The sequence below is a fragment of the Orcinus orca genome, chromosome 20 (genome assembly GCF_937001465.1).
Source record: "Orcinus orca chromosome 20, mOrcOrc1.1, whole genome shotgun sequence".
Classification (NCBI taxonomy): Eukaryota; Metazoa; Chordata; class Mammalia; order Artiodactyla; family Delphinidae; genus Orcinus; species Orcinus orca.
In genome coordinates this window covers 14,766,408-14,779,767 of record NC_064578.1, presented here as the reverse complement: position 1 = coordinate 14,779,767, position 13,360 = coordinate 14,766,408, and the positions used below count along the sequence as shown (strand labels likewise).

The window sequence follows — 13,360 nt, the reverse complement described above, 5'->3', positions numbered from 1 at the left end:
TAACATCTTTATTGGAGTATAATTGCTTTACAATGGTGTGTTAGTTTCTGCTTTATAACAAAGTGAATCAGTTATACATATGTTCCCATATCTCTTCCCTCTTGCATCTCCCTCCCTCCCACGCTCCCTATCCCACCCCTCTAGGTGGTCACAAAGCACCAAGCTGATCTCCCTGTGCTATGCGGCTGCTTCCCACTAGCTATCTATTTTATGTTTGGTAGTGTATATATGTCCATGCCACTCTCTCACTTTGTCACAGCTTACCCTTCCCCCTCCCCATATCAAGTCCATTCTCTAGTAGGTCTGTGTCTTTATTCCCATCTTACCCCTAGGTTCTTCATGACCATTTTTTTTTTCTTAGATTCCATATATATGTGTTAGTATACGGTATTTTTCTTTCTGACTTACTTCACTCTGTATGACAGACTCTAGGTCCATCCACCTCACTACAAATAACTCAATTTCGTTTCGTTTTATGGCTGAGTAATATTCCATTGTATATATGTACAATGGAGATGTTTTTAATCCTTCATTCTTTTAATATGGTGTATCACATTTACTGACTTACATGGGATCTTAGTTTCCTGACCAGGGATCGAACCCACAGCCCCCTGCAGTGGAAAATACAGAGTCCTAACCACTGGACCACCAGGGAAGTCCGAGAATTTAAAAGTTTAAATGTTTGATAGAATTCACCCATGAAGCTATCTGGTCCTGGGCTTTTCTTTGTTGAGAGGTTTCTTACTTATACTTCATATGTTCAGTTTTTCTGTTTATTCATTATTCAGTTGTATGTTTCTAGCAATTTATCCATTTTTTCTAGGTTATCCAGTTTGTTGGCGTGTAATTATTCCTAGTAGTCTCTTATGATCCTTTGTATTTTTGTGGTATCAGTTATAATGTCTCCTCTTTCGTTTATGTAATTTTATTTATTAGAATCCTTTTTCTTTTCTTGGTTAGTCTAGCTAAAGGCTTGTCACTTTTGTTCAAAAAAAGCTAACTTTTTTTTCTGTTGTCTTTCTAGTCGCTGTTTCTGCTCTAATCTTTATTACTTCATTTCTTCTTGTAACTTTAGGCTCAGTTATTAGTTCCTTGAGCAGCAAAGCTAGGTTTTTTATTTGAGATTTTTATTAATGTAAGCATTTATTGCTATAAACTTCCCTCTTAGAATTGCTTTTGCTGCATCTAGCGTCTGTCTTTTCCTAAGTGCTGTCGTCTTGGAATCACATTGCTTCCCTTAGAAAAGGTCACTAAATGGAAAACCATCAGTTCAAGTTGGCAATGAGTTTTGGAGAAGACAGTGGAGCTGGTTTTAGTTGTGTAGGCCCATAGTTAACTAGCAGTATGATAAACTCAAGACATTTGTTTCATCTCTAAAATGGGGATAATATTTAGTTCACAGGATGAACTATATGGAAGTCAAATTTATATGAAAACACTGTAATTACAGAAGAATTCTATGTAGTTTTTAGGCATAGCAATTTGAATGGCCACTAAGGAACTTCCTTAATTTCTATTCCATTGTTTCTACCTTGACCTCACCATTATCAAGCACCTCAGGACCCAAAGAAGTGCAGTCCCCTCTACTGCTCTCCACCCCCATCTGACAGTTCTCTCTTTTCCAGTTTAACCTGCTGTTTGGATGGAGCATCTCTGACTACCGAACTTGTCTCAGTTCAGCAGTGACTGTTGTTGGTCTCCTGATGGGAATCTCTCATCACAAGGAGGTAAAAACCCTATTCCTGGTTTCCCTGCAGAATTCTATTTGGTTTAATATATCAAACAAGGGGAGAATTGCTTATAAAAGCAGCCCCTACTGTACCACTGCATACTGGAAAAGGGAGAAACTTAGTTCCTTTGCCATTATTTTATGGTATTACCTATAGATACTGTATAGCTTTTGAGTGGCTGTTACCTTCAGAAATCCTTCCTTTCCTAAGCACATAGTCCCACCTTTCTCACTTCTTCTATCCTTAATCTTACTGCCAAAGACACTGGGCCTGAACTTGTGTTCTCACACCTGGCCAGATTAACATGATTGCTGCTGCTTTCTCAACGGCCTTTTGAAGGGTACAATTGGAAGTGACTTAAAAAAGAAAAATTAGGGAGGTACAAGTCCAGAAAGAACTGCAGTTATTTCTGTTTATAAATACTAATTTCAGAGAGGCTGTTATTTTCTCCCAGGAACTACCTACACAAATCCCTTTCTACTCAACATAAAAAATAAAGTAGGAAACCCAGGTGAGGTTTTGGGTCCCAAACACTAGCACATATAGATTTGATAAGAAAAAAACTGCAATTCAAATTAGTGAAACTGGCAAGATTTTCATCAAAGCTCATCATTCTGATACTCTAGAAATCAAAGGTTACTAATTAAAATGGGTAAATTAACATAGTTTCTAACGTGGAAAGTTACCACCACCTTCCTAAAATCTAAGAAAGATTAACGTAACTGCTATTGTGGGTGGACTGTTTTGTTGTGGTTCCAGCCCCAATCACTAGGGAATGAAGTCCTCACCCCTGGAACACTTTATATACTAAAGCTCTTAAAGAAATAACAATCATAATAAACTTTTGCTGACACCTACTTTTTGACTTAAAAGGGAAAATGGAGTATACTTACTGGGAATAGTCTTGCATCACAAACTCAGCGTTTGCCCAAACTGTTTGGTTTACCTGGTGTTATGATTAAGCTCTTTTAAAATAAGTAGATATAAGCTGGCAGCCATTATAGTATCTCTGTCACAGAGATTTCCATCACAATAGTATTTATTGCAAGTATTCATCCTCTAAGTTGTTGGGTGTTTTTTTTTTTAAAACAGTGCCCAGTGGCAATAATGAATGAGCCAATACCAAAGGAAAATAATCATTTTTAAAAGGAACACCTAAATTAAAGAATTTGGAAACCAAATTTTACTGGAAACCATTCTAGTAAGAGAAAGATCTCTTTGTACTGAAAAGGCAAGAATGGCAAAACTCAGTAATTATACTTTTAAAGATAACGATTAAAAAAAATCTAGAAAAAGCATTAAAAGCCAGTTTTCTATGGCTAACCTTTTAAACTGTATTGAAATGCTCCTATGTTCAGAGTAGAAAGTGCTTGGAACGGCAGAGACAGTTTTCATTATCACTGCTGGTATCTATGTATTTTTTCAACACACTTTTGCTATTCCTTGAAGCTTCCATGTTTAGAAATATTTTCCAGAATTGCCAACAACTCACAAGGGCTTTGAGTCACTTATAATTCCATTACAACTCACCTGTTTTCTTCTTGTGAAAGCCCTGAAGGCACAATTATTTACACTCTTAGAGTCAGTCACTCTTGCTTTTCTGTCCACTCAAAAGTATTTTCCTTTTTAATATTTTTGCTTTTCTAGTTTCCACCAGACATAAGTGTTTCCTTACGTGAATATATCCCAAATGTTAGCATATATCTTACATTTTTAAAGTAGATATTAAACTCTCAGTGTTTAAACTCGAAATGTCCTATTGTCTTTTCAGGTTATTGCTTTAAACCCAGTCCTGGGCTCCTTTCTTATTCTCCTAACCAGTGTCGTTTTGATGGTATTTGTGATCATTAACCTTTTTGTTTCTGCCATTTTAATGACCTTTGGTAAAGAAAGAAAGTCCTTTAAGGTAAGTAACTCTGACTCAGTAATTGAAATATAAACCGTATCATGATTTTATCACTGGAAAAGCTCAATTTTAGCTGCTCTTAAGATTACAGACTGACATAACGCACAGTATCAGCATACTCCCTTTATTAGTCTCCACAGCTCTGCCAACCGTTTTCCTAGGAAACCCAATTTACCGAAAGTACATTATGTTCTACATCCACTGTCCTATAAATAGCTGACCCTCCACTGTTAAGTAGCAGAAACACTCCAAGGCCTGACAGTAAACCATTAACGGAAACAGTATCTTTACACTTTATATCTACTTTTTAAAAAATATATCTTTGGTACTTTTTTCCTCCACCATTAGCAGCAATTTCGATTTCCTTGCTTCTCTCTTTTTGTCTTCCAACAGACTCAGAAAGAAGCTGCACTGATGGATATGCTGCTACTGAAGCTCTCAAGTTTGTTAGGAATACAGCAACACCAGAACACATGTAAGTAAGCAAACGGCTGTAACAGCAATGGCCACTGACAAATGAAGTTTCAAAAGATTAATCCTGTTACCTCTTCGCTTGGCTTATTACTTCTTAGTATATTAATACTGCTATTTGCATGGTGTACTTTAGAAAATTATAGATGTTTATAATATACTTAGTTAATTTTGTTAGTCAGTGAAGAATCAAAATCCCCTTAGCTGCAGATTCTTATGTTTATGGAACTTGGCACTATCAGAGGGTTAACACTGCAAGAGTGGTGCAGGATAAACCAGCTCTGCTGCCAAACAAACACCAAGTAATATCATTCATGTTCCAGGATGACTATGGGAAACATGAGTCAGAAGTAAGCTCACTGCAACTTTAATTAAAGATACAAGCATGAGATCTGGCTAAGGGGGAGCCCTGTACAGAGAAGTAACCAAGCCAACTCACAGGTAACAATCTGGGCTTAAATACTGAGATCGAAATGGGCCCCTTACTCCCCAGGCATCCTACCCAGGGAGCCAATAAGGTCTGGCTTGTGCCCAGTATGGGTCACTTGCTTAAATACTCTCCACTAAAATCCTGACCCTCGTCATTTGACCAAAACAATGGAGAAAGCGGGGCACAGAATTTTTAACTTTATTAGCAGCTACTGAGCCATGACATACAAATCAATCAAAAACATTAAAGTTGCTTGAAACAAGTGTGTACAGATACACCACACAGAAGCCGAAGTCGTATCTTCCGATCCCAAATCCATCCTTGTGGGGAAGGATGGCCTTAGCTAGGGGGCAAAACAGTAAGAGTCTCATCCATCAAGGGAAGGAGCAAAACACCTACAGCCACATAGGCACCAAAACTTTATCTGAGATCAGTTTTTAAAGGTCCTCTTGATCATAACGTTTTCAAATGAAAACAGGAACCCCTCTTCACCTGTAGGCTTTCCAGCTCACTACTCAAGAGACTTGAATATTTCTATTAAGGCTACTGGAAGCCCACCTTAGCCTTGAATGGTGACTTTTGCCCAGTATGTGGCCAGCAATGCAATCCAACAGAACATGCCATGGGGAAAAACAGGAATTTATATACAGTGCTGCCCTCTATTAAAAGGGAAACACAGCACTCAAAATAAAGCAAAAGGCCACAGAGGGCTCCCTGAGAATCCAGTAGAACTAAGAGAGGCCTTCAACTTTCCAAAGTTTGCAACTGGATCCAGGTGGAACAGTGCCCTGCAGCAAGGAGTAGTGTGTATGTCAATGAGAAGACCCAGCTTCTAAGAACTGTTACAATGGCTTCCTGAGCCATTTTCTCTCTCCCATTCATATTAGAGCGAGAAAATAGACAACTTGGCCTTGACTCTCACTCACCACCAATCCCTCTGTACGGAGGGCTTTGTTTCTAAGTCTAGAACCTCAGCACAGAGCTGAGACACTTCATGAAGTACTCTCCTCCACCATCCGGCCATCTTTGACAGCTCTCCCCTTCTCACTCCCCTGTGGAGAGATGGTGGGACAGGAAGGAGAGAAATGGGATCACACTGACAGGAAATGGACAAGCAAGGCTGCCAGGAGCCAGCTGCTCCAACCTCACAATCTCCAGTTGTTAGTCTCTCAGGAGCAATGGAGAACCGGAAAGCAGCAGAGTGTGTCAGAGCAGGAAGAGAGCCCAGAGGAAGAGTGTACTCAGTGATGGTTAACAGATGAAGCAGAATTTCATGGAGATTCTTTGTTACAAGGAGAAACTGCTCAGTCTCATTTCCCAGAACTTGGACCTTGCCTGGGTTAGGAAGCCTATGTTTTCTTTTTCAGCTCTTCAAATCTCCTGGAAAGATCATCAAAGTCAATGTCTTCAGAGGCTGAGGTGTTGGCACCAGCAGATGCAGTTGGTAGTGTGTCTGGCACAGATGGCAATTCTGGCAGTATAAAGTTGTCATAGGTATCCACGGGTCTGGAAGGGGGCTTTGCAGAAGCTTCTGGCTTGGGTCCAGGACCTAATTAAATTACAGTAAGGAGCACAGTGTTAAAAATGCCAGTGGCTCAGATCCTCAAACCCCACAATCCCCCCTGGCAGAAACAATAAAATAATCAAAATACTGGAGAAAACATTGTTTTTTAAAAAATAATTCTAAAGGTCAATAAAAATTTTCAGACAATTAACAGCTACGTTTTCTAATTATGGTTGAATATGTTTTACTTTCCTACAGTGAGAAAAAAGTTTAAGGGAAAGTCAAAGTGTGGTGCATGGGGCTTAGGTACACAGCGTTCATTTCAATGGACTGTCCCCTTTCACAAAGGTCTACTCCCATAATAAGAAAGTCCAAGAAATGGTACTAGAATTCTATTGGGATGAGCTACTCTTTAAGGCTTATGGGAAAAAAATTTTATATGGAATGTTAACATCCATACCGTTTGATGTAATAGAATGTGATCTGTATTTCTAGTCTTCCGTTTTGTATCTTACAAGTTAAAATCATCGCCCTCTCTACCTACTGTATGTTTCCATTTGTATCTAAGTTCTAGAACAGGCAACCTAAACCATAGTTTTAGGAAATAAGAACAGTGCTTGCCTCTGGGATGGAACTGACTAGAAAGGAACACAAGGTAACTTTCTGGGGTGATAGAAATGTTTTGTATCTTTACTGAGGTGGTGGTTACATAATGCATGTGTGTGGAGACACATCAAAACTCATCACAATATACACTTCTGTGTATTTTTTGTATGTAAATTATACCTCAATGAAACTGTCCCAATTTTAAAAAATATTCCCCTCTGGGTTTCTGAAGTGCTGGTAGTGTTTTAATTTTTCAGTGAATGGCTACATGAGCATGCTTTGCTTTGTGAAAAGTCACTGAGCTATACACTTATGATTTATGTCTGTTTCCCCCTCTTTAATGCCCAAATTTAAAAACAATTTTGGTATTTCCAGGCACAGTGGAAATGGAAGCAGCAGGAACATACCGAACTTGAGGATGACTGAAAACTGCAAGGTGAAAAAGAATAATGATACCACTACCAGAAACAGAAACTTGGGAGATTCTTTGGAGCCACGAAAGATCTTTTCTTTTTGGAAGTGGGAAATCCTGAGTTCTATTTCCACCATACTGCATTTGGGGAGAGAACGTGGCATGTAGGTAGAATGCCACAAGCATAAAAACAATCTGAGGGAGGAACAGAGATGAGAAAACAGCAAAGGGTTCAGTACTGAGAAACTCTCAAGAGGGTTTCTGACTCACCAATGATCTGTGCAGAAGAGACATTCTTATCAGCATTAATGTCATCAACCTGAAACACAAAGATCATGACCAAAGGAGAAAGCAATGGCATCACTGGTGAAAGTAATGGTATAAGCCCATGTGTGTTGCAAAAGCTAAGCTGCTCAGCAAAAGCAACAGAAACTGCTCCAAAGAAACTGCCCCTCCGCCCCCTATACTCCTTTCCTGATCTTCTTCCAACCAGACAGATACCATGTTGAACTCATAACTGCCAAGCAGAGGAAAAGAAAATTCTTACCACACCATAACATCTCTCTTTAATCTGTTACCTTCACCTTCCAGGCAGAGAGAAAGCATTCTAAACCACCGCATTCATCTCCAAGAACCAAGTCCTCAAATACTAACGAAGATCTTCTACCTCGTTCCTAGAAACAGCTGTGGGCAATGCTTCAATGCGTGCAAAACCAAAACATAAAAATTCAGGCCCAATGTAAAAACCAAAGGAAAGAACACTAAGCAAGCTCAGGAATAGGGCGATCTCCCTAGATGAGCAAACAAGGCTGGCAGAAAAGTCATCTAATTCTCAACCAAAACTGTTACAACCACCTACAGTTCAAGGCATCATTACCATATTAGCAATAACAGCAAGCTCTAACCATAAAACTAAAATATAAAATTAATGCTATAGGCTGAAATTTACTAGACACGTATCTGTTTAAGACAAAAATCTGGTTCTTATTCCTTTACACAGTGTTGAGAATTTATAAAACTGGTATTTCAATTATTATATTCTAGTACCAAGACTGTACCAGCTCAATATGATTCTCTGCCTAGTCTAAAAAAAAGTCTGATCAAGTGCCCTACCCCAACTTTCCAGGATCTGCAGCTCCTTCCTGATTCCTGGCTTAACTGCAGACAAAGCATTGCCACCAACGATGCTGCCGCTGCCACCACCACCACCACCACCACTCCCCATTTCCAGGGTAATATTAAAGCAACACAAGAATCCAAAGCATAGAGCAATGCCAGTACTAGTTGATCAAAACTTTGCCTTCCCTGTGGCCATTATTTTGCTCTCTCTTCATGGATTCACTCTCCTGCTGCTTATAAAAGAGGCTCAGGCACTTACAGATTCATATGATGGGGGAGTTGCTGGTATCTGAGGTGGATGAATATTGGGAAAGGTCTGATAAGTTCCCATTGGCAATCCATTGAAATCCGACTGCAAGAGGAGAAAGGCAACATCAGAGACATTGCCCCGATCTGCAATTTCTGAAGTGTGTAAATAGGAAAGGAGAAATAAATATGTGTGTGTATACAACTATTTTCTCAATGTGTATATATTCACATTGAATACATATATATATATTCAAGATATATATTTAATACATGTATTCAAGAGCCCCAAAAGAAAAAGTGCCTAAAAGGACCACATGTGATTAGGAAGAATCCAGATTTTTAAAGATCTGTACCCAAAGGCTATTCTTCAAATTACTAAATTGCCTCAATGTCTACAAGGGAAGCTTCTTATCAGACTTTCTTTTTTGGGGGAGAGGAGACGACCGCACTGCACAACATGTGGGATCTTAGTCCCCTGACCAGGGATCGAACTCACGCCCCATGCAGTGGAAGCATGGAGTCTTAACCACTGGACTGCCAGGGAAGTCCCCAGACTTTCTTACTACCAATGACTTTCATCTTCTTATCTACAAAGGAGGTAGACCTGGTAATAAGTATTGGTTATTCATTTTTGGAAAATGCTACTAGTATACCTACAAGTCCCAAAGGTTCAAGAAACCTACATGAAAAGGAGTTTTTCTAGTACCATCTCTCTAGATTTTCCCACTGCATTACCTACAGATGAACCGAAAGACTTTCTCCAAATCCCAATGCTGTTTTTTCCACAGTATGATCAATAAACTAATACCAAATATTCTTACTGCTAAATCCTCTTGATAACCTACAATTCCTGAGTGTATTCACAGAGCCAACTTGTCATCTTCTGTAACAGTTTCTAGACTTTATATCCATATTTATTTGTATGTGTACTTACTGGTCCCTTTGGAAGAGGGTATGAGAAAGGAGTGTTTGGAGATGGCATAGGCATGGGCATGGGCATTGGCACTGTTCCATCAAGTCCACCAGCTGGTGCTGTGAATCCACCCCCACCTCCTCTTCCAGGGCCCCCTTTCTTCACATCATCTGTGAATCCAACATCAATAAGATCTGTATCTACTCCAGGAGGAGCTTCTGCCTAAGAAAAAAAGAGAAACCCGTATCATTAGGCCTGTCACCAGCTAGGTTCCCCAGGAAGCTGACTCTGAGATGGTGATTAGCGTTGACAGAAGTTTACTGGAGAGGTCTCTTGGGACAGACACCTGTGGGGACATGAAGGAAGCAGGGCTGGGCAAAGGAAGAAGGTGGGCTGCCATGCATTCACAACAAAGGGGTCAGCTAATTCCCCCAGGGAGTTCTGGAGCTAGGCTGGGAATACAGCAGGTGCTCCCAACTGGGGACAAAGGGGCAGAGTCTTTAATCCCCTGCAATGACCAGTTACCAAATACAGGCTGCCCCCAGGAAAGACCCTGGGTAAGGAAGCTGTCTTCTGAGGGCCATTGCTGGAGGGACACTCAGCTGCGTGAGCCACCAGTCATCAATACTCTCAAGAGCTGGGAGAGGGGCTTCCCTGCTGGCGCAGCGGTTAAGAATCTGCCTGCCAGCGCAGGGGACACGGGTTCAAGCCCTGGTCCAGGAAGATCCCACATGCCGCGGAGCAACTAAGCCCGCACGCCACAACTACTGAAGCCCGTGCACCTAGAGCCCATGCTCTGCAACAAGAAAAGCCACTACAATGAGAAGCCCACATACCGCAACGAAGACCCAATGCAGCCAAAAATAAATTTACTTAAAATAAAAAAAGAGCTGGCGGAATAAATGTTTCTGTCCTGAAATGTGTACTTCAGGCAGGGGGAGGGTTGTCTGAGCAGCACACCAAAACATATACTATACCCAGTCAACATCAACTGCTGATTTACTATTTGCATATCTGCCCTTCTTTCACTGTAAGCCTCTTTAGGACAGGGACCTTGTTTATATATTTTCTGTATTCTCAGCTTTCTGGAGCACATGGCAGGCACACAAAAGATGCTTTCAGGATCTGTTCTGGGTCTTGAGGCTTTTCTTGCTACCCATAGGGGCCTCTCAATTCCTTGAACTTCACTGAAAAGTAGCAATAATGCCACTTTATATTTTTATCAAAGTTTGTACCTTTTCAAAGTGTTTTCAGTCATTCATCTCATCTGATCCCTAAATACTCTGAGAGATGCAGGCGTATTTATTGTTACCCCAGAGGCATTAACTGGACAAAGGCTTAAACTCCCATATGCAAACTTGAGTGCAAAGAAAATGGTTATTTTTCAAAGACAGTGATATCGAGAGACTCATTTTCCTTTGTATTCTAGAAGACTCTAAACGTACCATGACCACAGAGTCAGGCTCATAGGGCACATTGTAGTTCTTGGCAATTTCAATCAGGTATCTCTCCACCAGGATTTTGGGTGGGGCCTCCACACTCAGTTTGTGCATTAGCTGTAAGTAAAAGATCCAGGGTTAAGATGCATCTGCATCAACCAGCTTAAGCCTAACCTGTATCAATTTTAAACTTTGTTCCTCACATTTCAAATTGAGAGGAAAAAAAGAAGCTCCATCCAGTTAAATTATTTTTTTCAATCACAAAGCACAAGACCCGTGTATCTCTCACATTCTCTGGTTACATATGCCTCAAAGACTGATATTGCTGCCTTCCACATTTGAGAGCATCTACCCTTCTCCCCACCTCACTTCTACCTCCATAAATCACAAGTGGCACAAAGGATAAGGTACAAAATCAGGAATGACACAGGATGATGGAAAGCTTCACAATCAGAGGTGTAGGACAGGGGTAAGGAGCTGACTGCACTGCCAGACAGCATTTTCTCTCTCTTACTATGAAAGGTGCAATCCCAGATTAACCCTACATTACAGTGGTACCCACTGGACTCACTGCAGGCAATAAAAATAACCTGCCCCACCCCACCCATTGCTTCATGTTTAACAATTATGTTCATTACCCGGTCATTCACAGTTCCAATCTGGTTGGTCCTACATAACTTGCCATATTCCTTGCTATACTTGGCACAGAGTTGATCAGCAACCTACAGAGAAAAAGAACAGTAAATAAAAATGGAAACCACTCCTACAGAGGGCTTCAAGCTTCCTCCTATTAACAGTAAACAGGATTTCCAAAAGACTAGGTCTGTAAAGCCTTAAGGGGTACATATTAATTCATTTAGTTATTTGTTTATCCAGCCATCCACTGAGCTGCAACTATGTGCCAAACTCTATTATAAGCATTATGTTATACACTACAAATGATGAAGAAAAACAGACATTGTACCTACTCTTATAAAATCTTACAGTCTCTGGGTAAAAACAATCATTACTCAAATAATCACAAAGATAAAGGTACAAATGCAGCTGTGATAGGGGAAAGGAAAAGTACACTAAACTATCTGCTTACAACAGTAGAATCAGACCTGATCAGAAAAGTCAGATAAAGTGATGCTTCACTGAGATGTAAAGGATGATCAGGAGTTAACTAAACATGGAGGGAAGGAAGAACATTCCAGGAAAAGAAAACAGCATGTGCAAAGGCCTCTGCTGGAAAAACAGGGCCAATCCTCAAGCCAAAATAAAATCAGTGAGCCTCTTGTGCAAGGCCCAAAGGAAGAGTGTGGTAGGAAATGAAGAAAGGCAGATGGGGGCCAGACAGTGCAGGGCCGTGTAGGCTTTATTAGTTTTGTTTCTATCACAAGAACAACAGGAAACTACTAAAGGACTTTAAAGCAAGGGGTAGTGACAGGATCAGATGAGTGTTTTGAACAGAACCCTTAGTCGTTCTGATGGAATGGTGAACAGACTAAAGGAAGCCAAAGTAGATGTAGAAAAAACGTTCAAGAAGTTACTACAGGGCTTCCCTGGTGGCACAGTGGTTGAGAGTCCGCCTGCCGATGCAGGGGACACCGGTTCATGCCCCAGTCTGGGAAGATCTCACATGCTGCGGAGCGGCTGGGCCCGTGAGCCATGGCCGCTGAGCCTGCGCGTCTGGAGCCTGTGCTCCACAACGGGAGAGGCCGTAACAGTGAGAGGCCCGCGTACCGTAAAAAAAAAAAAAAAGAAGTTAGTACAGGCAGGAGATGACAGTGCTATTAGACCAGAGTGGTCCCAATACCTGGAAGTTCAGTGAGGGGGCACTCAGTGTTAGGTAGACTTTCAATGGTACTGGGTACTTATAAGTTTGTTATTTGTCTTTTAACGATGGTTTTTGTTCTGCTTTATACTATGCAGAAATCTTTTTTACTTATATTATCACTCTTTGTTTATGGCTTTTAGGTTTTGTGGCATGTTTATGCCTTTTCCACTGTGAGATTATTTTTTTTAATGCCTTTGTTTCTTTAAGGTTTCATTTTTTTAAAAAAAACATGTAAATCTTTGTTTCATCTGGAATTAATCTTGATATAAAGGAGGAGTACAAGAGAGGCTATAAACAAGATTTACATTAAAAGTAGAAGTAGTTGCCTCTACTCTCCCATTCCCCTACCCACAAAACTGTATAACCAGCCTCCCTACCCTATCAGAATACAGGAGGCTTACTCTCTGGGGAGGTTAAACTAAAGGAACTGTGGGCTCCATGCACAGCAGAGAGCAGAGATACTGGCAACAAGAGAATTATGTGCAAATCATCTCTAAGAGAGGAATGATACCTTTGGCTTCCTTCTCCCTGTGCTCTCAAAAATGCAGCCAGCTTATACCTTCCAGGTAGAAGACAGAACTCCTCTCTGAGGAAAATGACCATTCCAAGGAAAGAAAACTAGTTCCTGACAGTCTAGAGTTCCCTCAAGAAAGGGCTTAGTCAGATCATTTAACAATAAGCTGGTGCTGGAGGTATCATGCTCCCTGATTTCAAGCTATACTAAAAAAGCTGCAGTCATCAAAACAGTATGGTACTGGCATA

General features: G+C 40.6%; 2 protein-coding genes across 16 annotated transcripts in view; one reads left to right on the top strand and one right to left on the bottom strand.

The window, feature by feature from the left end:
• Window positions 1-9,517, top strand: part of PKD1L3 (polycystin 1 like 3, transient receptor potential channel interacting) — a 30,377-nt gene extending 20,860 nt beyond the window's left edge. For 6 of the 7 annotated variants that reach the window (XR_007474490.1, XR_007474491.1, XR_007474494.1 and 3 more), the window contains 3 exons: window positions 1,626-1,727; window positions 3,502-3,636; window positions 4,030-5,210. Coding sequence is in view for 1 of the 7 variants with exons in the window: in XM_033434308.2 (XP_033290199.1) it covers window positions 1,704-1,727; window positions 3,502-3,636; window positions 4,030-4,111; window positions 7,023-7,063 (282 nt within the window). In the remaining 6 variants the exon portion in view is untranslated. Of the gene's footprint in view, window positions 1-746; window positions 1,728-3,501; window positions 3,637-4,029; window positions 5,211-7,022 lie in introns of those variants that run through there. The other variant, XM_033434308.2, reaches the window with a different exon arrangement.
• IST1 (IST1 factor associated with ESCRT-III) overlaps window positions 4,719-13,360 on the bottom strand; it is a 35,443-nt gene continuing 26,801 nt past the window's right edge. For 4 of the 9 annotated variants that reach the window (XM_033434293.2, XM_033434294.2, XM_033434295.2 and 1 more), the window contains 6 exons: window positions 11,418-11,501; window positions 10,786-10,896; window positions 9,362-9,562; window positions 8,438-8,580; window positions 7,330-7,378; window positions 4,719-6,086 (listed from right to left, as the gene is read on the bottom strand). In XM_033434293.2, the coding sequence (XP_033290184.1) occupies window positions 5,901-6,086; window positions 7,330-7,378; window positions 8,438-8,580; window positions 9,362-9,562; window positions 10,786-10,896; window positions 11,418-11,501 (774 nt within the window). In that variant the 3' untranslated portion in view covers window positions 4,719-5,900. The remainder of the gene's footprint in view (window positions 6,087-7,329; window positions 7,379-8,437; window positions 8,581-9,361; window positions 9,563-10,785; window positions 10,897-11,417; window positions 11,502-13,360) is intronic. The other 5 variants (XM_033434297.2, XM_012534323.3, XM_049703933.1 and 2 more) reach the window with 4 other exon arrangements.